Source organism: Thamnophis sirtalis, unplaced genomic scaffold, assembly GCF_051295495.1.
Source record: "Thamnophis sirtalis isolate CommonGarterSnake01/CBP01778 unplaced genomic scaffold, rThaSir2_p1.2 scaffold_3, whole genome shotgun sequence".
In the NCBI taxonomy this organism is placed as follows: Eukaryota; Metazoa; Chordata; class Lepidosauria; order Squamata; family Natricidae; genus Thamnophis; species Thamnophis sirtalis.
In genome coordinates, this window is record NW_028261383.1 from 23046312 (window position 1) to 23073977 (window position 27666).

The window sequence follows — 27666 nt, forward strand, 5'->3', positions numbered from 1 at the left end:
CGACGGGAAGAGTAGAAAGAAAATCCAGTTGCCTTTTGAAAAAAGCACCTTTGGGAACAGCTGAACTTCCTTTTCCGGATCAGATGAGGAGAGTGGTGTGCAGAGCGGCTTTTGTGCTCTTTCCAGGGTCGAAGCAGCAGCTGGAAGGTGAGTTGAGGGCGAGTGGGAGGAGAGTCCTGGAAGCAGAGAAGCAACTGGGCTGAAGCATCTCAGCTGCTGCTGCTGCAGGTTCCTTCCCTCCCCGAATTTAAACCCACTGGGGCTGCACGCTGTGAAACTGGTGGCTGCAATTTTTCTCCTGGTGGGAAGATTGGAAAAGTCTCTTCCAAGTGAAGGTGGATCCTTTGGGAATGGCTTCCCTCCAGAGGTTGTGGGAGACTCCCATCACTGGAGGGTTTGTGACAGAGCTGGGAGGGACCTTGCAGGGCTTCTATTCCGACGCCCTGATCAAGCAGGAGACCCAACATCATTTCAGATAAATGGCTGTCCTGTCTCTGATTAAAAGCCACCAGTGATGGAGCCCCCACAACCTCTGAAGGGAAACCCTTCCACTGGTTCACTGTTCTTAGTGTCAAGAAGTTTCTCCTTAGTTCGAAGTTGCTTCTCTCCTTGATGAGTTTCCATCCAGTTTATTGTCGTGCTTTCAGGGGCTTTGGGGAATAGGTTGACACCCCTCCCTCTTTTGTGGAAACTCCTCAAGTATTGGAAGATGGCTATCATGTCTCCCCTAGTCCTTCCCTTCAATGGACTAGACATACCCAATTCCTGCAACCCTTCTTTTTATTTTAGCTTCCAGGCCCCTAATCCTCTTTGTTGCCCTTTTTCTGCCTTCTTTCCAGAGTCTCAACATCTTTTTTACCATATGGTGACCAAACTGTCTGCAATTATCTAAGTGTGGTCTTACTCTTTATGAAGTGGTACTAGTACTTCACATGATCTTGATTCTCTCTGAATGCAGCCTAGTACTGTATTGGCTTTTTTGCCACTGCAATACACAGCTGGCCCATATCTAAATGATTGTCCACTAGGACTTCAAGGTTTCTCTTGTAGTTATTACTTGAGCCAAGTGCTACCTATTCTGTACCAGTACATTTGGTTTTTCTTGAATAAATGTAAAACCCTTTTCCCCCCTGCATTGAATTTCATTTTGTTAGATAGGGCCCAGCGTTTTAATCTATCGAGATTCTCTATCTTGAGCCTAGCTTCTGAAGTGTTGACTATTCTTGCCAACTTGATGTTATTTGCAAATTTGATGCGTTCCCAGTCCACTCCCTCATGGAAGGCATTTACAAAGATATTAAAGAGTACTAAAGCAGAACCTTGGGGTACCCACTGCTTACTTCCCTCAATATAGATTTAGTCCCATTAAGGAATACACTTTGAGAACCAGTTATGAATCTACCTTTGTGGATGGCTGCACCTAACCCAATTTTTTCTAATATACCAAGAAGTAGGTTATGGTTTACTTTGTCAACTGCCTTACTGAAATCCAATGATAGTATGTATTTGATTGGTCCGCTAATTTAGTCACTCTGTGTAAGAATGAAATAACATTTGTTTGGAATGATCTGTTTTTGACAAACCCATATTGACTTCTGGTTATATATTTGGTGGCTTCTAGGTGTTTGCAGATCTTTTGTTTCATGATCTTTTCCAGGATCTTCCCAGGTAGTGATGGCAGCCTAATTGGCCTATAGTTTTATGGATCTATTTTTCTTCCCTTCTCTGAAGATGGGAACTAAGTCAGGTCTTTTCCAATCCACCTGTAGTTCCTTGGTGTATGAAGATCTTTGAAAGATATGGTTCAATGGTTCTTAGATCACGTCTGCTGGCTCCTTGGGAACTCTAGAATGTAATCAATCTGGACCCGATGATTAGAAGTCATCTAGAATTGACAGGTGTTCTCTTACCATTTTCCTGCCTGTTTTAATTTGTATTCCTAGTTTGCCTTTTACAGTTCTGTTTTGGCTATTTTTTACTGATCCTTTTTTTCATTCATGTTTAGCAGAGAGGTCTTTATGCAACCATGCTGGTTTATTCTTGGATATCTTGTTTTCCCTTTTTAGTGATATTGTGCTGGACTGGGCTTACCGTATATACTCGAGTATAGGCCGACCCGAATATAAGCCGAGACACCTAATTTTACCACAAAAAACTGGAAAAGTTATTGACTCGAGTATAAGCCTAGGGTGGGAAATGCAGCAGCTACCGATAAATTTCAAAAATAAAAATAGATACCAATAATGCCATTGCCCATTGAATAACATATACAGCCTGCCTGTGCCCATTAAATATACAGTAGCCATTGTAAAAATTTGCTCTGCATAACAAATTATTATCACACAATACCGGTGTATTCAATGAAATACTTCACTCACCTCATGATGCTGATGTCCCGCTGTGATGATGATGTCCCGCCTCCTATGACACACGGCACAGTGATTCCTATCATTGGATCACTGTACCAGAGGAGGTGGGACATCGCTATGTGGCTGCTTGCCATAACAAGGAGGAGGTGGGACATCGTTGCAGAGCGGCAGGAGGGGGAGGAAGGGGAATCGTAAGACAGCCCTGCATTACATTAGAACGTGAGGAGGGGGGATGGTGCGGTGCATGCTGCGCGGCAAACTGACACAGAGGGAGGGGAAACTCAGGGGCGCTGGGCCATTCACGAGCGTCACCCAGCGGCATGGCCCCACCCCTTTTTCTCCTCCATTTCGGGCAAATTTTTCACTGACTTGAGTATAAGCCGAGGCGGCTTTTTTCAGCTCAAAAAGTGGGCTGGAAAACTAGGCTTATACTTGAGTATATACAGTATATGATCATACTAGTCGATTGGATACCCGTGCTTCGTTATGGAACTGGAACAGCAATAGGTAGCATTCTTCACCATCACGCTCCATTATCCTGTAGCTGTAAAAGGCAGCAGCAGACACTGCTGCCTCAAAGTTCTTAAGAGGAACTTTGGTGTTTGGTTCACACTGAGGTATATTTATGTAGTAGCCATCTTCTCCATGGCAGAACATCAGTGGGTACCGGAGAGCTTCATAGGGACAGTGCATCTCACTGATTCATAACAACCTGTTTTCTCTGCTGTGGAGAATGATATATCTCTTCTCAATCTCCTTGCCAACAATGAGAACAACCACTTCTGAAGTCATGGGGGCATTGAACCAACCTCAGTGCTCTCCAGAAGGCTTCCTATCGGCATTAATCACCACTTGGAAGTCTTTGTGGCCCTTTGGAACAGAATCAACAGCACCCTTAAGTTCTTAAGCAATTTTTGCAGTTGGCTAAACAGTTGTGGATTAACGCCGGAGTAGATTCCACAACGGATGTCTCTCTCCTTGTTGTCATCACCAACAATATATATCTGGGGAAATAAAGGCTGCTGCTGAGACCCACCATGATACTCCCTGTCCTGTGGTAAACCTGCCCCTGCACTTTGAATGTTGGCACAAAGTTTCCCTCATTCACCTCTCTGACTCCAAAAGACGTCATTTGGAAGCATCCTTTGTACATCCAGACAGCAGACAGAAAGTGCTTTGCCATTGGATGCTGGTGGGTGAGAAGGCTGTGTAAGGGTTCAGGGTATGGCTGAAGGGGAGAGAGGTACATCATCACTGTAGCATATGCCGGGACACTCAATCTGCCATTCTGAAACACAGCATGGCTGCCTGCGCATGGCAGCAAACTTGATAATACATGAGTGGTATTTTGCATAATATATATAGAGATAGATAGATAGATAGATAGAGAGAGAGAGAGAGAGAGAGAGAGAGAGAGAGAGAGAGAGAGAGAGAGAGAGAGAGAGAGAGATACGTTGTTGTTCTTATCCCTCTTTTGTTTGCCTATATCCTATATCATGTTGTTGTTGTTGTTGTTGTTGTTATCCTTTATATATAATTCAAAGGGATTGCTAATCTTCCTGACATGGGTACCATTCAATATTCATATCCAATTATACTCATCATAACACTACACATTGTATACATTAGTAACATTATCAGTTATTTATTTAAGCTATATCTATTGTCAATAAATTTCATTAAGTTTAACTAGTTTTAAATTATATTCTTTTATTTATCAACCTGTATCTTTCCAATAGCAAAACAGTCTCATATCTTCTGCCATTTGTGGTGCCAGTCCTCTAATCATCTTCTTGATCAGCTTTGTATAGACTCCTCTTAGCAACTCCTTGCTTATAAGACCTTTCATATAACCTTGAAACCCTCTTTCTGTTTCCTTATTCAGCTTATCTTTGATTGTCAGCAGAGTTACCAATGTTTTTGCTAATAGAATTTCTCTCTTTAAATCCATAGATTCGTTGTTTTTCTTCTTCTTCTGTATCTTGCCCTCTGCAATAAATTTCCTCTCCATTTAATTCCTCTTTCAGTATTCCATTCTTTCCATTTTCAGAGAGAACCCGATCACCATAAATGTCAGCAGGTTTAATCTCTTTATATTCATTTTCCACTTCAATTTTTTGAGTTTTAACCACCCCATTTTGAATTTGATAGACATCCTCAATTTCTTCATCATATTTTGTTGTTATATGCTCTAAATCTTCCAGTTCTTTCTCTATTCTTTCATATGTATTTGATAATTTCTGTATTTCTGAAAGTATCTTTTGCAAACTTGAGATTTCTATTTTTTTTTGAAATTGTGCCATTCTAATAAACACAGCTGCTCTGAAGATACAACGTCTGCAGAAATGCAGAGGTCTCTCCAAACAGCGGACCAAATTCACGATTCCAATCCTAGACAGTTTTCCCAATAAGACACAAAGCAATGGTCTGGGTGAAAATGGCTGATTCTGTATCCACAGAACGCTCTTTTTATTTAGAAAAACAAGTTAATTACAGCGTCATCAGAGAGAAGCGTATCACATGGTACAAGTAAAAAGATCACAGCATTCTTCAAAATAAACCAATCATAAATCACTTCATAGCGAAAGGGTGAGCAAAAGGAGAACAAAGGATTACAAATTTTATGGCATTTAGAGGGGGGAGAGAGGAGGTTGAGGCATGTGTGTGTGGGAGAAGTTGGTTCGCATCTTGTTTGTTACACTAAGCTGCATTTATGACCATCAAGCCGTAAAGATGTTTCTTAGTGTGAAGATAAATCATTCCTGTGTATTTGTGTTCCAGATAACAGAAACTGCCTTTCACACAAAACGTCCGGAATGAATTCTAACACTTTCTTATCTTAGGAATGTTTATTTTGCATGTCAGCTAACTGGCCTTGGTAAATTTTCACTAGGCTTTAATTCAAATTGTTTTTTTCCTAGCTAATTCACCTAGCCAGTTATGGCGACATCTATTTCCTACATCTCCTCCTTTTTATTTCTTTAAAGGGGAGGCAATTACCATGGGTTGTTTCTTTCTTGTACCAATAAAAAACAATCCTTGTTTCCAATTGTGAAATATGCCTCTCAACCATCCATCGTTATCCAGCATACCTTTCCAAGTTTGTACTGGGACATGAGCAGTCTGTATCATTTTGTGAGTAATTTTCTCTATTACTGTTCCAGAATCATCTATTTGTATACAACAATTACTAAGATTAAATTTTCCACATACCCCACCCTCAGCAGCAAGCAAATAATCTAAAGCTAAACGATTTTGCATAATATATGTTCTTGACAACACACTTTCTTTTGCAAGTTTTGTTAATGCCGATGCAGTTTTATTTGTAATTATTTCTAACACAGCTTGTAATATCTCTGCCAATCCATAGTACCACATGTATTGGGCCATCTAGCAATTTTACAAGGGTCAAAAATTAGCGAAGCTTTACTATCTTCGTTATCCAATCGTACATTAGTAATAAGCTGTCCGTTATCATTCCCTTGCCTCAATTTTAATATATACGATATGGCTTTTTGTGTTGGATTATAACAAGTGACTTGATTCCCCTTAGTACATGCGTTATATGTAATATTGTGAAATACACATCCCGTGGTTACTGTCCCTTCACAGTGATATTTATTTTTATAAATTAAGGTAGTGCCAATTTTATCTTCTGTCCTTACTGTGGTTATGCATTTTTTGCATACCTCAGCATTAACAGATTTTACCTCTCTTTTTGTAAGGTGGCGAAAACTGCCTCCTCCCATTGTTTGTTGATATTCTAAAAGGGACAGAAACCATTCACTAACCGGAGGGTATGTCATGCTTGCCCTAGAGGTTATTTCCGCTTTTATTATTTTATTAGGAAATGCAGATGGGGGCAAGAGGGGGTAAAATCCGATGTGTCAAAATATATTGGGCAGAATAACCTTCATACGAGACATTCCACCATGTTTTGTGGAATATAACACAGTAACATTCCAGCCTGTGAGGTTTAAAGTTCCAGAGGCTAGAATGGGCCAGCCCTGCATGTTAGAGGCAGGGCCGTGCGTGCAAACCCAGCAATCAGACAGATTGTTAATACGGGTAAGGTTATGTATAAGAAGATGAAACTCATTTACATGCCAATCCATTGTGCGTTAGGGCCGATGATGTGGGGTGGAGGCATCCTTTGCCCCAGCAAGAACTGCCTGACATTCCCCAACCCAAATAAGCAAAAACAAAATGACCATCAATAAAGCAAAGATAATCATGTGATATGAAAATGATCTGCAGTCCAAAGGCTTGGAAACTTCCTCCGGTGCTCTGCCCTGTTTTCCAGGTCAGAGACAGAGACAGCCTCAAGCTGTGGTTCCTGCTGGTTGGTCATGGTCAGGCGGCTTCTGTGTTTGTGTAGGTGGTTGTGTAGGTGGTTTGGGCAAATATGGTCTTACGTGCCGTCCTGGGATCCAAAGAACCTTGTCTTTCAGTTGGATTGTAGCGTAGCCCCTTCCTCGGGTAATCAGGTCAGCAGGTCCTCGCCACGTCAGGTCAGGCAAGCAGCGATGGTAGACAGGTGGTCGAAGAGTGTCAGCAGAAGGTGGAGCTGCGAAATGACGAGTTGCTGCTGAGGAAGGCGGCTGACTCGTGAGATTTAAAAAGTTTAATGTAGAGACAAAGATTAAGAATGTTTTGCAAGGCTGGGAGGCTAGGGGGTGCTTTCCCCTGTGTTTAATGTAGCGATCAAGGGCATGCTTAAGAGTCTGATTAGCGCGCTTGACCATTGCCTGTCCTTGGCTGTTATATGGCATGCCGAATTTGTGCACAATGTCCCATTGGTTACAAAAAGCAGCAAAGACTGCACTGATGTAAGCGGGCCCATTGTCTGTTTTTATCTCTTTTGGGCGTCCCAGCAATGCGAAGGTTCGAATGCAGTGGTTGATAACATGTTTTGTGGCTTCCCTCCTTTGTGGGGTAGCAAACAAGAAGCCAGAGAATGAATCTATGATTACATGTAGATACTTCCAAGGAGCAAAGGATGGATATTGAGTCACATCCATTTGCCAAATTTGGCAACATTCTGTCCCTCTGGGATTAACTCCCATAGGGAGGGAATGAGATTGCCGACTACAATTGGGGCATTGATTGCTGATGCCCCTGCCGACGCAAGGCCAAATTGTTTTATGAGCGCTTTTCTGTTCTGATGAAAGTAAGAGTGGCTATCCCAAGGTGTGATAGCAGAAATTAACTTTTGCAAAAATAAGAAAAGTGAGAGTAATTGTAGTTCCAATGAGGGAGAAAGATAGGCCTCATAGATTGATTTCACAATCTGGGTTACATAGAGGCTATCCAAAATCAAGTTAAAGGGTTTATTTGGAAAAGTGGAAAAAGCCAAAATAGAGGCAGCAAGCTCCGCACGCTGAGCGGAAGTCTGTGGGGGGGGGTAATTTTTGTGCACTACCGACCATTCTCCTGCCAGGCACAAGCACCATAGGTTTTGCTTCCATCAGCAAAAATAGTTATGGCTTGAGGAAGTGGGAGGGGGGAATATGGAGTGTGCCATTGCAAGGTAACAGTTTTCAAAAGAGCCAATCTAAGGTCGGGAGGTGCATGGCAAAAAATCTCACCTGGCCAGTCAGCAAATAAGGTCTCCCAAGTTGATAAAGAACAAGGGACAAAAATCGTGGTAGGTTCAATTCCGGCCAACAGCTTTGTTCTAACACGGGCTTTTGTAATTAGAGCTGCAAAAAGTGCAGGTTTCTGAAAAATAGTGGACTTTGGGGTGTGAGACAAGTATACCCATTCAATAATTAATAATTTTAAAAAATTTTACACCAAACAGTTTGCGATCTTTTTCATGGAGTGGTATAGAAAAAAAGGCATCTTTTAAATCAATGACCATGAGATCGCATTCTTGGGAAATCAAATTTGGATTGGGGAGGCCGCACTGCAGCGCTCCCATGGGCTGGAGAATTTTATTAACAGCCCTCAAATCATGCAAAAAATGCCATTTACCAGATTTCTTTTTTTATAACAAACACAGGGGTGTTGTAAGGGCTGTGGTGTATCTCTTTCCTCTTCCTCTCTTCTCTCTCTGTCTCTCTCATCCTCTTTCTCTTTGTCTCTGTTCACTTTCTTTTTCTTTCTTTTCCATTCTTCTATCACTTCCTCTGTCTCTTTCTGTCTCTTTCACTCTTTTTCTTTCTCCCTCTCTCCCATTCTTTTATCACTTACTCTTTACTCTCTACTGTCCAACCTGTCCCCATACTTATCTTTGATTAATCATGTTTGCAATAATTCACCTACTTCCCTAAATAGGCGCAATTCCCTCACTGGAGCCTTCGCTCATTCAAACACATACATACACACTCTCTCCCCAACTCTCCTGTTTCCCTCCAAAGAATGACTCAGGGGGAAAAGAGGGGGGGAAATTCACGCAGGCGATCACAGGTCTTTAGATCTCTTCAGTTAACACTTTCTGGGGCATTGGGGACATATATATTCATACTTGATCTTTAAAGGAAAAAATCCTTAAGTTAACAACCAACTTAAAATGGATTAGCTCAGGGTTTAATGATTCATTAACAAAAAAGTGGGGATGGGCAGGAAGCTGCAGACAGCTATCCCGCCTTTTAAGACATGTTTCTTTCTTGTCACAGCCAGAAAAATGTTCTGCTTTTTCAACATTTCCTAGAATATCATATTTTTTGGGAGAGGGCTGGGTGTTAACTTTCTACAATCTCTCCTTTTTTCCACTCTGCATTCTCTCAACAAATTTGGAAATGATAACACACAAGCATACACACACATGCCATTAAACAACTTTACAACTTACTGTTTCTTTATATGAAAGAAATCAAAGTACATCCATACCAATTTTCACTATTCAACATACATTTGCACTGCAATCAGACTGCTTGTGTAAATTAATTTCACATGCAAAAATCCCATTTCATTCATTCTTCATGCAAGGCAATCATTACCATTATTTCAGCATTCATTACAATTATTTCAGGGAGCTATACATAAGCCAATGAGCTCCATTTTCTATCATTAAGAAATTTCAACTTCCCTCCAGGTCTGAAAATGATTATACACACACATGCATACATACCATAAAACAAAACTTTCAGGCCTGGGGTGGGGGGGGGGGGGTTCTGTCACTTTAAATCTTCAAATTTCTTTCCTTGGAGAACTTGTAGCTCATTCTCCAAGCAGCGGGGAAACTCAGAGAGCAGTTTAAATCCTAACTACTCTTCCCTCCCCCATGGCTTCAAGCCCAAGTTTATTTATTTACTTAGCTAGCTGATCAAACATCAATTCAATTCAATTCTACATGTTATTAGATGCACACTTAAGAATTTTTTTAACAAACATTACATCAAAGTAATCAAGTCCAATTACCTAGGTCTTCCCATTCAGTCAGGCTTTACCTCATTACCTACTAAATTTCTTACTTTTGCTCGAAGTTATGCCCATTCTATCTCCTTAAGCACTAGATTGTTAATATCTGTCTCTCCCTGGGATGTTCCGTTTCTATCTTGATCTCCCAGCAGCGCTGGCATATTTTTAAAGGTCAAGATTTATAGAGACAATGTATAGAGATGTTTGTCCACATTGTTTGCATTGGCCAGGGTTAGGTCCAAACTCTTAGCTCTCCCAGCTGAACGCTGGCATAGTTTTAAAGAGCAAGATATATAGATATTTTATTAACACATCATTTGCATCTGGGTGGGGCTCGAGCTCTACTTTTCTTTTAAAAGACAACTATTAACAGCTTTTTAACATCTGAAAAACATGAAAACAGGGTTCCCTCCCCCACAGAAAGGGCATTGTTGGGGGATTAAGGGTAAGGGAGGGGCTTGGGGAGGATAGAAAGCTTGCAGGCAGAGTTAAAAAAGGGGTAAAATAATCAGTTACTAAACAGATCAATTGCTCTGTGAAACATCTGTGAAAAAAGATTCAGATACTCAGGCATGAAAATATCATCAAAGCAACAGAAGAGAAATCAGAAGAGTCAGTAAGAAAGGGAGTAGCAAGAACTCCTTGAGACTTGAAATCACGATGAGGAAAAGCCAAGAGTGGCATCGTAAAGGCTAATGAAATAGAGGTAGCCGAAATCACCGGAAGAAAATAGGAAGAGCCAGGCAGATTCACTTGCCAAAAGATTGAAATAAGAAGGAAGATAAGAAGCAGTCCTTTTGTGTGGGGCTGGCTGAATGCCCCAGGCTTAGTTTCCCGACTGTGAGTCAGGTTGGAAAGCAGGCAGAAGCTTCCTCTAAAGGGATGTAATGCCGGGGAGCTTCAAAGGCTGAGGGTGACAAAGGCATGCATACAAGGGAAGAGAAAGCCTTGGATTCAAAGTGTAAATTTAGTGAAAAGGTTTCCAAATCTGGCGGGGGGGGGGTGTCTGGTCCCCCCACCATGGCTTTTAAATAAGAACCTATATCTGTCCATGTTTTAATATCCAATAACCCATATGGGGAATATGATGGACAGTTTTGCCAAATATATTTAATTTTGTGAGCTCCAACTATTTGTCTAATTTCCTTAAGGTGAGAGATCTGCTCTTTAGACAAAGGTCCAAATTCCTTAAGGCAAGCCACCTGCTCTTTAGACAAATCTGCCCTCATACTTACGAATTGGCCTGGGTAAGAGATGGGGGTTGTTGGGCACGCGATGAGCCCCGTCTGTCTCTCCGCGTCGCACCTCGACTGGTTCCTGGCGTTGTAAAATGAATCACGTCGGGGTCACCACTTGAAGAGACAACGTCTGCAGAAATGCAGAGGTCTCTCCAAACAGCGGACCAAATTCACGATTCCAATCCTAGACAGTTTTCCCAATAAGACACAAAGCAACGGTCTGGGTGAAAATGGTTGATTCTGTGTCCACAGAACGCTCTTTTTATTTAGAAAAACAAGTTAATTACAGCGTCATCAGAGAGAAGCGTATCACATGGTACAAGTAAAAAGATCACAGCATTCTTCAAAATAAACCAATCATAAATCACTTCATAGCGAAAGGGTGAGCAAAAGGAGAACAAAGGATTACAAATTTTATGGCATTTAGAGGGGGGAGAGAGGAGGTTGAGGCATGTGTGTGTGGGAGAAGTTGGTTCACATCTTGTTTGTTACACTAAGCTGCATTTATGACCATCAAGCCGTAAAGATGTTTCTTAGTGTGAAGATAAATCATTCCTGTGTATTTGTGTTCCAGATAACAGAAACTGCCTTTCACACAAAACGTCCGGAATGAATTCTAACACTTTCTTATCTTAGGAATGTTTCTTTTGCATGTCAGCTAACTGGCCTTGGTAAATTTTCACTAGGCTTTAATTCAAATTGCTTTTTTCCTAGCTAATTCACCTAGCCAGTTATGGCGACATCTATTTCCTACACTGCTCTAGCTTGGAAGGTTAATAAAATTAAAGCATAGTGTCAGGGTTGCTTCGCTCAGTAACCAAGAAAGAAACCACTCAACTCAATTTTGCAGAATTAAGAGTACTTTTACTGGTCATGAGTAGATAGTAGCTAGGCAAAGCAAGGTCTGAGGCAAAAGGGCACGTAATCATAGATATCAATATGTGATCCAACCCCCTCCCCCTGGTAACCTCAGCCATTAGTCCAATCAGTACACCCCACAGGTGTCATGTGGGGGACATCTTCAAAAAGCATCATCAGGCTGGTATGCCAGACGGCCTTGGCAGCAAATCCTTTATCTGCAACATGCGCAGTAGATGGTGAGAACACCTCCCTTTTACATTCACTCCTGTGCTGACACTTCCCCACCCACATACAATGCCCCTCCCCATTCCAGTTTCAATGGCAGCCGAAAGCAAGCAGCAAAACAGAGGCTGACATTCGGCCCTCCGTCAGGAAAGGAAATCATCCCTGTAGAAAAAAAACAAACAGACACACAAACAACAGAAAACAGGAACAAGGAAAGGTGAATATGTCCACGCCAATTCAGGTCAAGGCTTGTTGGGGTAGATAGAGTAGAATTTTCGCAAAAGTCGAGGAGCCCTCACGTGGGACTTATCGACCCATTCAGCATGAGGGTGCGGGGAATGTTTCCAGGATATGAGATACTGAATCCGATTTCTGTTTCCAAGAGTCTAAAATCTCCTTAATCTCAAAATGTTGCTCTCCCTCAATGAGAAGAGGGGCAGGTGGTGTAGATAGTGTGTTGCGGCTTCAAAAGGTTGACATGAAACACTGGGTAAACATGGTTAAGGTATTTTGGCAGTTCCAGTCGCACCGATACAGGGTTAATAATCTTTACAATAAGAAAAGGACCGACGTACTTAGGACCTAGTTTCTTAGACTTCTGGGTGGTTTGGAGAAATTTGGTAAACAAAAACACACAATCTCCAACCTTGTATTCCCTTTGCTTAGTCCTCTTCTTGTCAGCCTGTTTCTTGTGCGCTCAATGAGCAGCATCCAAAGCCTTGTATGCCAAAGGCCAGATTTTGCGGAGTTGGTCACTCTATTCTGAAAGGGACAGGACTTGTGGCTTTTCTCGTGGTACCTCCGGAATAGGTACAAAATCATGGCCAAACACTACTTTAAACAGTGTAAAACCCGTGCTGCTGTGCACCGAGTTGTTGTAGGCCACTTCAGCATGAGGTAACAACTCAACCCAATTATCTTGCTGATAATAAATGAAACATCGGAGGTACTGTTCCAAAACAGAATTAGTCCTTTCACAAGCTCCGCTAGTCTGCGGATGGTGGGTGGAGCTTAGCCCCTGGGCGGAGCCAATCAACTTAAAAAACTCCTTCCAAAATGAGGTGAATTGGACCCCCCTATCAGAGATAATGCGGTCTGGTACACCATGCAGGTGATATACATGTGTAACAAACAATTTAGCGAAGGATTTAGCCAGCGTGATTTTGGAACATGGAACAAAATGAACCTGCTTGGAAAACAAGTCCGTAACGACCCAAATCACAGTATTTCCTTGACTCTCTGGTAATTCAACAATGAAATCCATAGATATTTAAAGTACATATCTATGGATTTAAAAGTGCCCTCTACAGGAGACAGCAGAACGACGTGCCTCATGTAGTCTGGCATTTTATGATCACTCGAGCAGAGTTAAGCAAGGGTTAAAAGCCAAAAAATTCCTGACGTAGATGAGGCACGTCATTCTCTTGCCTCCTCCCATAGAAGGTGCTTTTTAGAGGCTTTTTTAAACAGTTAAGCACTAAGCAGAGTCATCCATGGTGACTCTGGCAGCAACTAGCTCAGCCTGACCTCAGTTCTTGCCTTTTTCCTTTTACATTTTTTTTTATTTTCATGGTGGCAGGCAAGAGCAGAGTTGAAATCCTCTCTGGAACAGCTGGAAAAGGTACGTGTGGGTCGGGGGGAGTGGGAGGAATTCAAACTTCATCCTGCTGGTGCAACTTTGTCTGTGTGTGTATGTGTGTTTGTGTGTGTTTGAGAGAGGGGGGAGGGAGCATATTGAGACAGTTCTTTCGTTTATGCACTATGTAACACTCTACTACTATGCCTTTGGGTCTTCTGAAATTTTAATTATCCAATCATAAACAAAAACAATGTTTTCAGTAGAATGAATTTCCACTTCTACTTACATCTGCCAACTAAAATGCTGCTAGTGGTATTGCTAACATGGACTGAGGAGGAAAACCTAAATTTTCTGAATCCTGGTGCAACTTTGTGTGTGTGTGTGTGTTTGAGAGAGGGGGGAGAGAGGGGGGAAGGAGGGGAAGGGAAAAGAAAAAGAAAGAAGGATATTTATTTAGCAAAGGAGAAAAACAAATGCTGTTGCTTTAAATCGGAGTTGAGCATGCCTGGCTGTGGAATTCTGGGAGTTGAAGTTCACAAGTCTAAAAAAATTGCTGCCTCACCAGCCATAAACCTCACCGCACATCACTGATCCAGGCTGGGTTAATCTTCATCCACTCGTCGTGAAGATTGAATCTGGTAAAGTTGTTAAGCCACTTTCCTGTTGCTAGGCAGACCCAGCTTTCGACTCAGTCCCTCGATGACCGCTGCGTCATCATCTTTATCCGGTCTTAAAATTGTTGGATTGTTATTTTAATGAGTTTGTAAGTAAATTGACAAGAATTGGGCGAGACAGTTCTGTCGGTGGATGGTCACCTAACGGCCTGAATCATCTTTATGGCCCTGAAAGAGAAATTGTCCCCCCTTAGGATGCTGTGCTCAAGCGCCAGGCAGTCAACTGGAACCATTGTGGGTCCGGGTGCTCCAGTGACCCCTGGCTGAGGGAAATCCTGTCCCGAGGGATCCTCCAGGGTCTGTCCACCAAGAGTGTCTGCAGGTCGGCGAACCAAGTTCTGCGTGGCCAGTGGGGGCGACCAACACGACCTCGGCCTTCTCTGCAATGATCTTCTGGATTACCCTGGGAAGAAGAGGCAATGGGGGAAAGGCGTATAGAAGGCCGGGTGGCCAGCTGCATCGCAAGGCGTCCACCCCCTCCGACCTTTGTGCTGGGAACCGAGTGTAGAACCGCGGGAGCTGGGTATTGTTGGGGGTGGCGAATGCATCTTGAAAAATTTATAATAAATGAACTTGTTTAATTTTTTAAGATCAAGGATGGCTCTTTAGCCCCCCGAGGCCTTAGGAATGACAAAGAGGATTGAATAAAACCCCAGCATGCATTCGTCCGCCAGTACTGGTTGTATTGCCCGTATGTCGAGATGTTGGACCGCCTCCTACATGAGATGTCTGCGAGCTGGGTTGGATGATACCGGGCAGGTCCTGAAGAGCCTGGGGGGGGGGGGGTTGGAGATGAACTCAAGCCCTTCTCTAACAGTTGATCTAACCCAAACGTTGGAGGTGGTTGTGTCCCACACATCAGCAAAGCGGGCTAACCTACCCCCGATGGGATAACTGGCCCCCGAGGGACTAGGTTTGGCTGTAATAATGTCCCCCTCCCGAAAGGGGCACCTGGAGGACTTTCCCTGCTGATAGCGGTCAGGTTGGGCTCTCTGCCTGGAAGAGTAACCTCCCTGCTGCCTATATCTCTGGTTCCCATAGTCCGCCCCCCGAAAGGAAGAACCATAGTCCTGGTTCCGAAAGCATGAACCAAAGTCTTGCCCTCGAAAGGAAGAACGTGTGGGATAAGGAGCCTGATGATTGAAGCCCTTCTTAGGTGCAGTAGTGAGGACCTTCCTCTTCTCCTTATTCTCCACCAGATAGGGATCCAAGGCATCCCCAAAGAGAGAACTGCTTTTGAATGGAGCAGAAGCCAATCACCACTTGTGGTGCACATCAGCCTGCCACTGCTGAAGCCACAGGAGCCTGTAGGACGCCACTGAGGAAGCCATGGCACTAGCTGCAAATCTGGCAGATGACAGGGTGGCATCCGAAGCAAATTGCACAGCTGCCACTAGCTTCACGATGTCCTGATGTGCGCGTATATCCACGATGAGGATACGCTGTTGCAGTCCTGAAGCCAAAGAAGACAGGGTCGGGTGAAAAAGGAGGCCGTGGTAGAGGCCCGGACTGCCCAAGCAGCTGTCTGGTGTCCTCTTTGCAATGTGAGGTCCGCCTTGTTCTGGCTCCAGTCCTCTGGAGCCCCTGGCATATGGGCTTGCATATAGAGCGATTACTGGAACATCTCTAGTAGGGATAGACAGAAACTGCGCCAATTCATTAGCAACATTGAAAAACTTTTTATCTGAGGCGGAGGGGCTTGGCCCAGATGTGAGAGCTGCCATTGACACGGAATTAAATCCACAAATATCTTTGGCATTGGCACTGTTTCAGCTGGGAGAGACTGCTCAGAATACAAGAATTCAATGCAAACAGTTGCTGGCCAGGGGATGGAAGCCGTTGGCTGGGATCGAATTTTTGAGGCTATTTTGGCTTTGTATAGCAAGGATTGGAAAAGAGCCAAAGGGAAGAGACCTGAGAAGGCTTTTTGCTCCATCTCCCTGCCCTCATCCTTGGATAGCTCAGCCTCCTTGAGTTCGCCCTCCTCTGATTCAAAGGAATCATCTTGGTCCTCCAGATCAGATACCACCTGCAATGCAGGGAGCGCCACTGGAGTAGGAGCTGGCAGAGTTGCTACAGGGGCAGTAGCCTGTCTTTGTGACAGGGCATCCCGTTGTTGCAACCCTGCTGTGATGCCTTGTGATATGGCACTGGCAATAATATCTTGGAAGTTAGGCAAATTCATAGGATGTGCCTGGCCCAGAATTGCTGCGCTGGAGGTGGATGGAAGCACATCCATTCTCTGGACAGCTGGTGGAAGCATGTCATCCCTGACAGGCAGAGGGGCCTGAGGCTCTTGAGCTGGCCTCCAAATATTTGAGACATCAATAGGGAAGATGAGATTAAGAGGAGCCTCCCTATTCTGCCTGCCTCCTGGGGAAAGCAGCAATGATAATTGGCCTTGAGCTGGAGGTGGCTGATCGGATGGCTGGGTGAAAGAAGCCTTTTTACTGGCTGCTCTCTTATAAATACGTTCTAGTGCTTTGTCCTTTTGCTTTTCATAGTGCGAACTGGGCTTAGATGACTTTGATTTTTTTGCTTTAACTGCTGTTTGTGCAGTTTTCTTGGTAGCCTTGCCCGATTCCCTGCCATCAGATGTAGAGGGCTTGGGGGAGGAATGAGGTGTCGAGGCCCCTTCAGGTGACTAAATGACTTGTGCCTCCTCAGGCAACTCTGGCGCCGTCGCGGAAGTTCCAGCATTAAGGGCAGCCACCATGCTCGCCACTGACAGAAACTGGCAGGACCCTCTCAAAATGGTGATTCGCACCCTTTTTAAACCACCACAGAATCCGCACTAAAAACAATAAGATCGATATTAACACTGTTTGCACAGTCACGTTAGCAGCACTCCGATCGACATTTTTGTGATTTTTAACTCTCCCTCTGGGTTGCTCCACGACAGCGTTTTTGTTTGAAATATGGTCACAGAGCTGCCGCGGTTCGTTGCTCAACTATCTGACAGGAGTGGCGGAGCGTGTTCCCAGCAGGGAGCTGAGGGAGCAATTAACTGTTTACTTTAATTTACTTTGTGTAAAGACAGATGTCTTTACACAAAGGGATAAAACAGTCCAACCTGTCCAACACAGCACCACAAAAATCAGATTAGGAACACAAGTTGAAACAGGGAAGACAATGGTCAGTGAGCACCTGTCTACCCTAGATGAGTTCCAATCACCAGAACCGGATGGAATACACCCCAGGGTTCTGAAGGAACTGGCAGACGAGATCTCTGAACAACTGAATTGTATCTTTCAGAGATCCTAGAGCACCGGGGAACTACCAGAGGATTCCTGATGTGGTTCCCTTCTTCAGAAAAGGGAGAACAACAGATCCAGAAACCTATCAGTCTGACCTCACCAGGGGAATGCCGTCGATGGGATGAAAGGGCAGTTAGAAACTTGAAGCCGAAGGCAAGGCAAGCGGCGTCAATTTTGAGGCGTGGGAAGCCGTTTGCAGCCTACAGTCGCTCCAGCCCTAGCGACAGCCTACGCACCCTGACAGGGCTTAGAGGCTCAGACCCCTTCCCAAATCACTGTCCCTGCGAGGGACTTCTGATAACGGGGATCTATGATGCCACCTGGAGATCTTTCGGCTCCTGGTGTTTCGGTAAGACATTGGAATCTACTAAGGCCACAATCCCTCACGTTCTTGACTTTCTGCAGGATGGCTTGGATAAAGGGTTAGCCCCCAACACTATCCGAAGACAGGTGGCGGCTATCTCATCTGTTTTGACATGTGGGGGTTCTCCTTCATTGTCTCAACTGCCTACGGTGTGCCATTTCCTTAAAGGGGCGTCCAATCTCAAGCCTCCTGCAGCGCACAGATATGCCTCCTGGAATTTACCTAAAGTCCTCGAAGCTTTGGCTAGGGCTCCTTTTGAACCTCTGAGGGATGTTCCTCTCAGATTCCTGACCTTAAACATCTCTTTCCTGGTGGCCATTACCTCCGCTCAGAGGATTTCAGAATTGCAGGCACTTTCTGCCAGGGAGGACTTATGTGTTTTCCATCAATATTGTGTGGTCTTACAACTGGACCCTTCCTTCATCCCCAAAGTGTGTTCCTGCTTCCACCGAGCTCAGGAGCTCATTTTGCCAAATTTCTGTCCCCGTCCTGTTTACCCGTTGGAACACAAGTGACACACTTTGGACGTAAGGAGGGCTCCCAAGATTTATTTGAAATGCATGTCTGAATTTCAAAAATCTGAGACTCTCTTTGTGTCCTTCCAGCCAGCTTCCTTAGGCAATAAAGTTACCTCTCCTACCATAGGCAGGTGGTTGAGGCCTGCATTTCATTGGCGTACCAATCGCAATCCTCACAGGTGCCGGGTAGGATTACCGCGCATTCTACACCGAGTGTGGCCACCTCAGCAGCCTGGGGTGCTCAGGCATCCTTGCAGGAAATTTGCAGGGCAGCGACTTGGGCCACTCCATCGGCCTTTATCAAGAACTACAAACTGGACTCCTTTGCATCTGCAAATGCGGCCTTTGGCCGCAGGGTGCTACAGTCAGTGGTTAGGACCGAGATTTCACTGAACCAGTCTTAGACCCTCCCTGGGACAGGTACAGCTTTGTTACATCCCAGCCTAGATGCTGCCTCCACCACTATGGAGAAAGGGCGTTGGTTCTTACCTGAGATGCCTCTTCTCATAGGGTGGAGGCAGCATCCAGACGCTCCCTGCACAGAACTGGTTCGAAAAGGGGCCTTTTTTGTCCTTACGTGATGATGCTGTTCATGTGATTGACTTATGTGACTGACCTCTACATTAGACACCTCAGCAGGAATATTCACGTTGATGGCCAGATTACATGTACATAACGACTGAGATGGGTGACGCACTGGGTCTGGAGTTTTTCTTCGTCAAAAGCTGGGTCTGCATAGCAACAGGGGTGTGGCTTAACAACTTTACCAGACTCAGTCCTTGCAATGAGTGGATGAAGGTTAACCCAGCCTGGATGCTGCCTCCACCCTATGAGAAGAGGCATTCTCAGATAAGAACCAACACACTTTTTCAGCCCTTATTTGCAGCTGAAGACTTCCATGAGCAAAAGTGGTTTATACCGTGTTTCCCCAAAAATACAACATGTCCTGAAACTAAAGCCTTGCCACATTTTATGGGTGGGCAAATATATATACATATACATATACATATACATATACATATACATATACATATACATATACATATACATATACATATACATATACATATACATATACATATACATATACATATACATATACATATACATATACATATACATATACATATACATATACATATACATATACATATACATATACATATACATATACATATACATATACATATATATATATATATATATATATATATATATATATATATATATATAATGTATATATACATATACATATACATATAAATACATACATACACACCCCACCTCCGACCAGGCAGAGTACCACTCACCAACCTAGCGATATCCCGAAGGCGCCAAACTGCGGGAGCTGGGGGGGGGCAGAAGAAAGGCACTCACATTGCTTGGCACCTTCGGGATACCGCAAGGTTGGGGAGTGACGTTTTGCCTGGCTGGAGGGGGGTGTTGCCGGGTGGCTGCTCCCTTGCGAGCGGGATCCCGAAGAGCCGTGCACAGCCTCAGGGGCGAAGCAGCCATGAGGTGACCATGCTCATGAGCAGCCACCTGGCAAACCCCCTCTCCAGCCGGGCAGAGCTCCATGCACTCACCTAGGGGGTACCCCGAATGTGCCAAGTCGTGGCAGCTGTGGGGTGGGCAGAGCGCCACATGGTTTGGCACCTTAGGGATACTCCCTAGATCAGTGCATGCAGCTCTGCCCAGCTGGAGAGGGGGTTTGCGGGTGGCTGCTCGTGAGCATGGTCACCTCATGGCTACTTCGCCCCTGAGGCTGTGCTCGGCTCTTCGGGAGCCCACTCTCAAGGTAGCAGCCGCCCAGCAACCCCAAAACAATAAGCCCTCCTCCTCTAATAAGCCCAAGCCCATAATTTGTGGGTCAGAAAAATATAAGACCCTGTCGTATTTTTGGGGTACTTTTCTCTTTTTTTCACCTCATCTCTAATCATTTTATAAAAAATTAAAGGTACACTTTTCTTTGCATCTTACAGATGAACAGGATGCCAATAAGAGCTCTCTGGACAACTGTAAATAACAAACAGTGTTGAAAATGGAAGAAAATCAAGCCAGAAATCAAAATATTTTCCATTCCCTGCAGAAAACCATGCAAATCTGCTCCTCCTCCAGCAGCTGTTTGAGAGAGAAAATGAGGAAAAAATGAGCAGATTATATGGAACTCAACGATACATGACATGAGAGGGGAAGGGAGATTGTTTATAATTCAGCAAAGGAGAGAATAAATATCTGGAAGTGCGTTGGGAGGAAAACATCAATCATAAAGTCATGTAGAACAGACAGGCCTCTCCCTGAGAGGAAGAAGACGGCTTGAATAAAAGCACCACTAAACAAGTCATTGTCCATATTTTTGACCTCCTCAAGAATATCAGCTGTGCAAAAGCCCCATAGATTTGGGAAAAGCATAAATTGCAAATCACAACTGATTATGCGCTAGAGGAGTCAGAAAGGAGAAAATCCATACTAATTACCTAAACGTGGAAAAAACTATGCTCCCAAAAGCTCCCTTGTGGTTCATGGAAGCACCTCCACACAAGAGGAAAGCCACAAAAGTGCTCCCAATGTGGTAAATGCTTTAGTGAGCATGGCAACATTGTGCTACATCAGATAACTCACAGAAGAGAGAAAACATATGACTGTGCAGTTTGTGTGAAAGTTTCACTAGAAATTCCCAGGTCTTGAGACACTGAAGGACGCATACACACAAGAATAAAACCATTTAAACATCCTTTTTGTGGGAAACGTTTCAGTGAGAATTCCACCCTGGTGAAGCACCCGAGGACTACCACAAAAGTGAAACCCTTTGAATGTCCTGATTGTGGGGGGAAATTTAGTCACAATTTCAGTCTGGTGATGCATCAGATGCATCTGGTGATGTAGATTGACTCCAGGGGGAAACTGTATGAGTGTCCAGATTGTGAGAAAAGCTTCAGTATAAAATTCCATCTCAAGAGACACCAGAGAACTCACACAGAAGAAAAACGCTTTGAATATCCTGATTATGGGAAAGTCACAATTCCAGCCTTGTGATACACCAGAAGACTGACATAGGAGAGAAATGCTTTGAATGTCCAGATTGTTGGAAAACTTTCAGTTATAAGTCCATCTTGGTGATACGCCAGAGCAATCATAAATGAAAAAAACCCATTCAATGTCCTGACTCTGGGAGAAATTTCAATCGTAATTTCCACCTGGTAATACATCAGAGGATTCACTCCATGGAAAAACATAAGTGTCAAGATTGTGGGAAAGGTTTCATTAGAAATTCCCAACTCCTGAAACACAAGACCACGCACACAGGAGAGAAACCCTTTGAATGTCCTATCTGTGGGAAAAGTTTCAGTTGGAATTCCCATCTCGTGATACACCAGAGGACTCACACAGGAGAGAAACCCTTTGAATGTTCTGATTGTGGGAAAAGTTTTAGTACTAATTCCTATCTGGTGATACACCAGAGGACTCACACAGGAGAGAAACCCTTTGAATGTTCTGATTGTGGGAAAAGTTTTAGTCAGAGTTCCAGCCTGGTTAAACACCAGAGGACTCACACAGGAGAGAAACCCTTTGAATGTTCTGATTGTGGGAAAAGCTTTAGTAATAATTCCTATCTGGTGACACACCAGAGGACTCACACAGGAGAGGAACCCTTTGAATGTTCTGATTGTGGGAAAAGTTTTAGTCAGAATTACAATCTGACGATACACCAGAGGACTCACACAGGAGAGAAACCCTTTGAATGTCCTATCTGTGAGAAAAGTTTCAGTTGGAATTCTCAACTGGTGTCACACCAGAGGACTCACACAGGAGAGAAACCCTTTGAATGTCCTATCTGTGGGATAAGCTTTAGTCGGAATTCCCACCTGGTGACACACCAGAGGACTCACACAGGAGAGAAACCCTTTGAATGTCCTATCTGTGGGATAAGCTTTAGTCGGAATTCCCACCTGGTGACACACCAGAGGACTCACACAGGAGAGAAACCCTTTGAATGTTCTGATTGTGGGAAAAGTTTTAGTCAGAGTTCCAGCCTGGTTAAACACCAGAGGACTCACACAGGAGAGAAACCCTTTGAATGTTCTGATTGTGGGAAACGGTACAGTCAAAATTCCGACCTGGTGAGACACCAGAGGACTCACAAAGGAGAGGAACCCTTTGAATGTTCTGATTGTGGGAAAAGTTTTAGTACTAATTCCTATCTGGTGACACACCAGAGGACTCACACAGGAGAGAAACCCTTTGAATGTCCTATCTGTGGGAAAAGTTTTAGTACTAATTCCCATCTCGTAATACACCAGAGGACTCACACAGGAGAGAAACCCTTTGAATGTTCTGATTGTGGGAAAAGTTTTAGTCAGAATTCCAATCTGATGATACACCAGAGGACTCACACAGGAGAGAAACCCTTTGAATGTTCTGATTGTGGGAAAAGTTTTAGTACTAATTCCTATCTGGTGATACACCAGAGGACTCACACAGGAGAGAAACCCTTTGAATGTTCTGATTGTGGGAAAAGTTTTAGTCAGAATTCCAGTCTGATGATACACCAGAGGACTCACACAGGAGAGAAACCCTTTGAATGTTCTGATTGTGGGAAAAGTTTTAGTACTAATTCCTATCTGGTGACACACCAGAGGACTCACACAGGAGAGAAACCCTTTGAATGTCCTATCTGTGGGAAAAGTTTTAGTACTAATTCCCATCTCGTGATACACCAGAGGACTCACACAGGAGAGAAACCCTTTGAATGTCCTATCTGTGGGAAAAGTTTTAGTCAGAATTCCCACCTAGTGGTACACCAGAGGACTCACACAGGAGAGAAACCCTTTGAATGTCTTATTTGTGGGAAAAGTTTTAGTCAGAATTCCAATCTGGTGGAACACCAGAGGACTCATACAGGAGAGAAACCTGTTGAATGTCCTGATTGAGGGAAAGGTTACAGTCAGAATTCCCACCTAGTGATACACCAGAGGACTCACACCGCGGAGAAATATTTGAAATGTCCAGTCTGTGGACATTATTTCAAGCATAAATCATCCCTTATTGCGCACAAGGTAATCCATATGAGGAAAGGTACAAGAGTTTAGAGACATCTCCCATTAAAAGTGTAGGTGAGAAATTGATTGTTTGAATTTTGGCCTGATTCATTTTGCTCAAACATTTCTCATGATTAAATTTATAAGTGGAGTGAAATGGAAAATGGCTAACTACTCATTTCTAGTTATCAGCAAAGCTTCTGGATATGTCCTTTTCCAGAAGTAGACACCTGAGTGTCATACGTTTTAATACAAATAAAACTAATCAAGTTAAACATAATCCTCGCGTTCAATGCAATTATATATTTCTGATAATAATACCTAGATATATTAATTTATAGTCTCATTATTCAATTAGTCCACATTTTCTCTTGTTCTTCCTTTCATTTTGTTATATAAAAGGTCTACACTAATGTTCCCCATTTTCTTGTTGCTATCACTCTATCTCGCTCTCTTTCTGCCTATCTCTCTTTCCCTGTGTGTTTCTGCCTATCTCTCTTTATCTTCTGGAGGTGGAGAGAGTGAAAAATGGGCCGGTTTTGCCCTTTTTATGGCCTCCTGGGGTGTCTGTGCACCCAGTATCCCCCCCCCGCCACTCCAGAAGCATTCTGCAAGCCAAAACTGTTCATTTTTTTGGCCAAAACCTTGCCATTTTCACCCATTTTTTTTGCCTTCTTTCACATGCACCACACCTCTAGAAGCATTCTGCAGGCCAAAATTGTTGGCCTTACCTTTCAGTTCCAGCCCGCGGGACTCCTGAAGGGAAGTCCTGCACTGGACTGAAGGGTGGGTGGGGCGATATGGGCAGGCCAACCTCGTGGGCTTGATTAATGGCTTCAGCGGGCCACATGCAGCCTGCATGCCATAGTTTTGAGGACCCATGCCTTAACCCGATAAATTGAAAAAAGTGGAAACAATATCGGTCCATTAAGGAAGGAAGGCTAGAGGCAATAGATAACAGGATAAAATCAATTATATATGTTTGACAGGATTGGGACGAATGAAGTGATAATTGAGACCCATCATGAGCCTTTGTGAAACAAGTAAAAATAATCAAATAATAAAAGCACACAAAGGTAATTTCAAAATTACAAAATACTGTAAACTATATAAAAATCCTTGCACTCATCAAGGTGACAAATTTGTTGTAACAGCCTTGGTGTTGGAGAGGTGAGAAAGAAATGATATGGTGGAAAATGTTTCATTTCTAAAAAAGCATTGTGCTGCTCTTTAAATAGCTTTTGAGAATGAAAGAAATGGGTATTGGCAGCATTGCTGTGAATGTGGGGGTAAGATAATGTACACATGGGAGATGTTTCTATTTCTTTCATTCCTCTCAGGGCTTCTTTTAAGGCTGCTTGGAAAGATGGTTTAATGGTGGACAGGACCACATGGTTTGAGGCCCTGGGAAAAATGAGCACATGGGTGTGTGTGAGAGAGACAGATGTATATCCGCTCTTGGGCCACCTTAGAGCTTCCTGTTCCTGTGTAAGAAATGTATTCTGATTGGTTGTCTTGAGTCACAGGTTTGGTTGGGCTTTGCTGGGTGATACAATCTCCCCATGTGGTGAGTTCTGTTGCTAGATGGGTAGAGGGCTAATCCTATTATGTTCTGAGGGTAAAGATCTTTTGTGTTGTAGATAAGGTGGTCGAGTCTTTCTGGGGCTGTTAACAAAGGTGGGGGCTGCTTTCCAAGAGCATGTTTCTCCGTTTCTCATCCATTCTACCTTTTTAATATTTTCTAGAAGATTTCATTATTCTGGGAAGGGGTCTGTTCTAACTTCTTACAATCCCTCCTTTTTGCCACAATATGAAGGGGGGGAACACATGTTATTGGCAAAAGATTAAACATTGATCATATCAGAAAGACTTGATGGGTGCTTTTAATTGTTCTGATGCAAAGGGGGAGGCACTCATAGAGGCAGCAGAAGATTATTCCTTCAGTTGCTCTCAAAAGGAGAGCTTTCAACCACGAAGGTGTAGCAGCCAGGACAAAAGTTCTGGAAATAAATTTATAGTATCCAATTTTTTAATGCCAATTATTTTCAGAGGTCAGATATCACTTTCTGTGAGCTTCCAATGAGGTTTCAATCAAGCAAAAGTCCTAAATTCTTCACAGCCACGGTTTTTCTTTAAATAACTAAAGGCTGCCCATTTCCAAGGGTTGGTTACTGCTCTTACTTTAGTTTATTTAGGATTTGTGAGTCCAAATTGAGGTTAGCTGGTGTGCAATCCAGGCTATTTAGTATTTTTAAAATTACACACAATGAGCCCTGGGACTCCTACTCATGAGACCATCAGTGCAACATACCCTGCTTTGCTGGACAACTGGGCAGCATCGTTTGTGAGTCACAATCAGGGCTGGGTGTTTCGAGATCTCTTTTCTGCTATCTCTTCAAGTGAGGGAATTGCCTGAGGGGGATGCCTCCTCCCCCATGGGATTAGCAGGGAGATATGACTGCTTGAACCTTAATGCCAAAGAGCAAAAACTAACCTAGGAGGAGCTATGTGTTCAGGTAGATGAAGAGTATAACAGTGTAATTCCGAATGGTGTGTTCTTGTGTATGCAGCTACTTCTAAAATACAGGCAATACAGGCACGCTGGACAAATTTTCCTCTAACCAGACAGAAATCTAAGGGGTTCAGAACTTACTGTGTCAGCCACTCCCAAATACAAGCTCCCAGAGTCCATTTAAGTGAATACAACATAAATGAGACAAGAAAGAAAACTTTATAATCAATTTCCACCCACTCCCATAGACTTTCCCGTTGTCTTCTGGGGATTGAAAAGAGTCTTTTAGTCTTTACTTGTCCATCTCAGGGTCCTTTCTTTCATGTCTGCTGGGTGGCAATAGGCTTGGCTTGATGGTAAGAATGGTCAGTCAGGCTTGGGAAGGTCTGCTCCACTCTGGTTGCTGTGATGACTTTCGGGTGAATGACTGGATCCAAATCCAATTCCTGGCTCAAATGGATGGAAGGTCTCCTCTGGAGGCAGCATCTGGATTTGTGTGCTCTGCTTCCACAGGTTGCAGAGTCATCTGTGCAGAGCTGAAGGACGTGAGAACAGGATCCCCCCCCCCTTTTGCTGGTATTCCTACCAGGAAAGGCATTGTTGAAGGATAAGAGATGGGGAGGTAGAGTTGGGGGTAGATAGATATTTTGCAGGCAAGGTTTGAAGAAAAAAATAACACATCAGTACCGCAGTTATTAAACAGATAAAGCAGTTTCAACAATATGGGGAACCAACAGATGAGGGAGAAAAAATGGATTCATATGCTTCAAATCAAATTCCCCAACGTTCCTATTTATATATTTCCCTTTTAAGTATCTTTATTTAGTCAAATTGGTTTTTCTTGCTTCATTCCTGAGCAGAGTCCATTTCTCACACACCTTGGGGCACGTGCGTATTCTTCATTCCTGTCTGGACAGGTAATTTGTCCCAAACCCAGGCCTCCATCAGTCTCCCTTGAGGAGATTTCAGTGGGATCCTAGATTCTGAGCTTCCCATTTCCTGGTCTGCTCTTCCCATTGTCCGTGACAAGAGTCCAAGGCTCCACTCTTTCCTTTTACTTGGGTCCCTTGCAACCGCGGAATACACCACCCTCAACAGGTGAACGTATCTTCTAACCTGTGGCCAGCCCTCAGTTTTTCAGGCAAATGGCCTGGGAGAATTCTGTCTGCAAAATTACTCAGAGTATGGGTACCTCCTTCCCAGAATAGGGATCTGCTCAGTGATGCTCAGCCAGTCACCCAAGAGTGATCCTCTCATTTGCCTTTTAACTCCTTCCCACACTCTCCCTTTTCGCTACAGAAGGTCCTGTGCTTTGGCAAATCCCCCATGCTCTCCGGACTCTGTTGGTGTTTCTGCGGTTAGGAAATTCACAGAGGGAGCAAGATCCAGAGAAGGGATTTTTTCTCAAGCGCATTAACACACACAGACACATACTTTCTTTCATCTCCTGGGCTTTTAAATTTAAGAGTTACTCACCTTTCCAAGCAGCCTTTGAACTCAACATTCAAAACTCCTTTAAAACCTTTGTTCCAAATGACCAAGGTCTGGGAAAAATCCACCCACAGACTCAATGGGTCTGTGCCAGCATGGGAAGCTTACCCAGGCCAGGTCCATCAGTCAGGTTAGTTTGGAGACCCATCTGGGCTGCCAGAGTATTGGAAGAAA

The 27666-nt window shown here is 43.7% G+C and overlaps 2 protein-coding genes across 2 annotated transcripts in view; both read left to right on the top strand.

Moving 5' to 3' along the window:
- Positions 1-27666, top strand: part of LOC106542831 (uncharacterized) — a 184853-nt gene that overhangs the window by 131608 nt on the left and 25579 nt on the right.
- LOC148047585 (uncharacterized) lies at positions 13631-26737 on the top strand. Its single transcript, XM_087708402.1, has 2 exons — positions 13631-13679; positions 20433-26737. Exon 2 carries the CDS (start codon positions 21675-21677, stop codon positions 23379-23381), a length of 1707 nt encoding a protein of 568 aa, XP_087564528.1. The 5' UTR covers positions 13631-13679; positions 20433-21674; the 3' UTR covers positions 23382-26737.

What these genes read in the sequence shown, in the direction of transcription:
- LOC148047585 (XM_087708402.1), top strand. Translation starts at nt 21,675, where the DNA reads ATGGAAAAACATAAGTGTCAAGATTGTGGGAAAGGTTTCATTAGAAAT.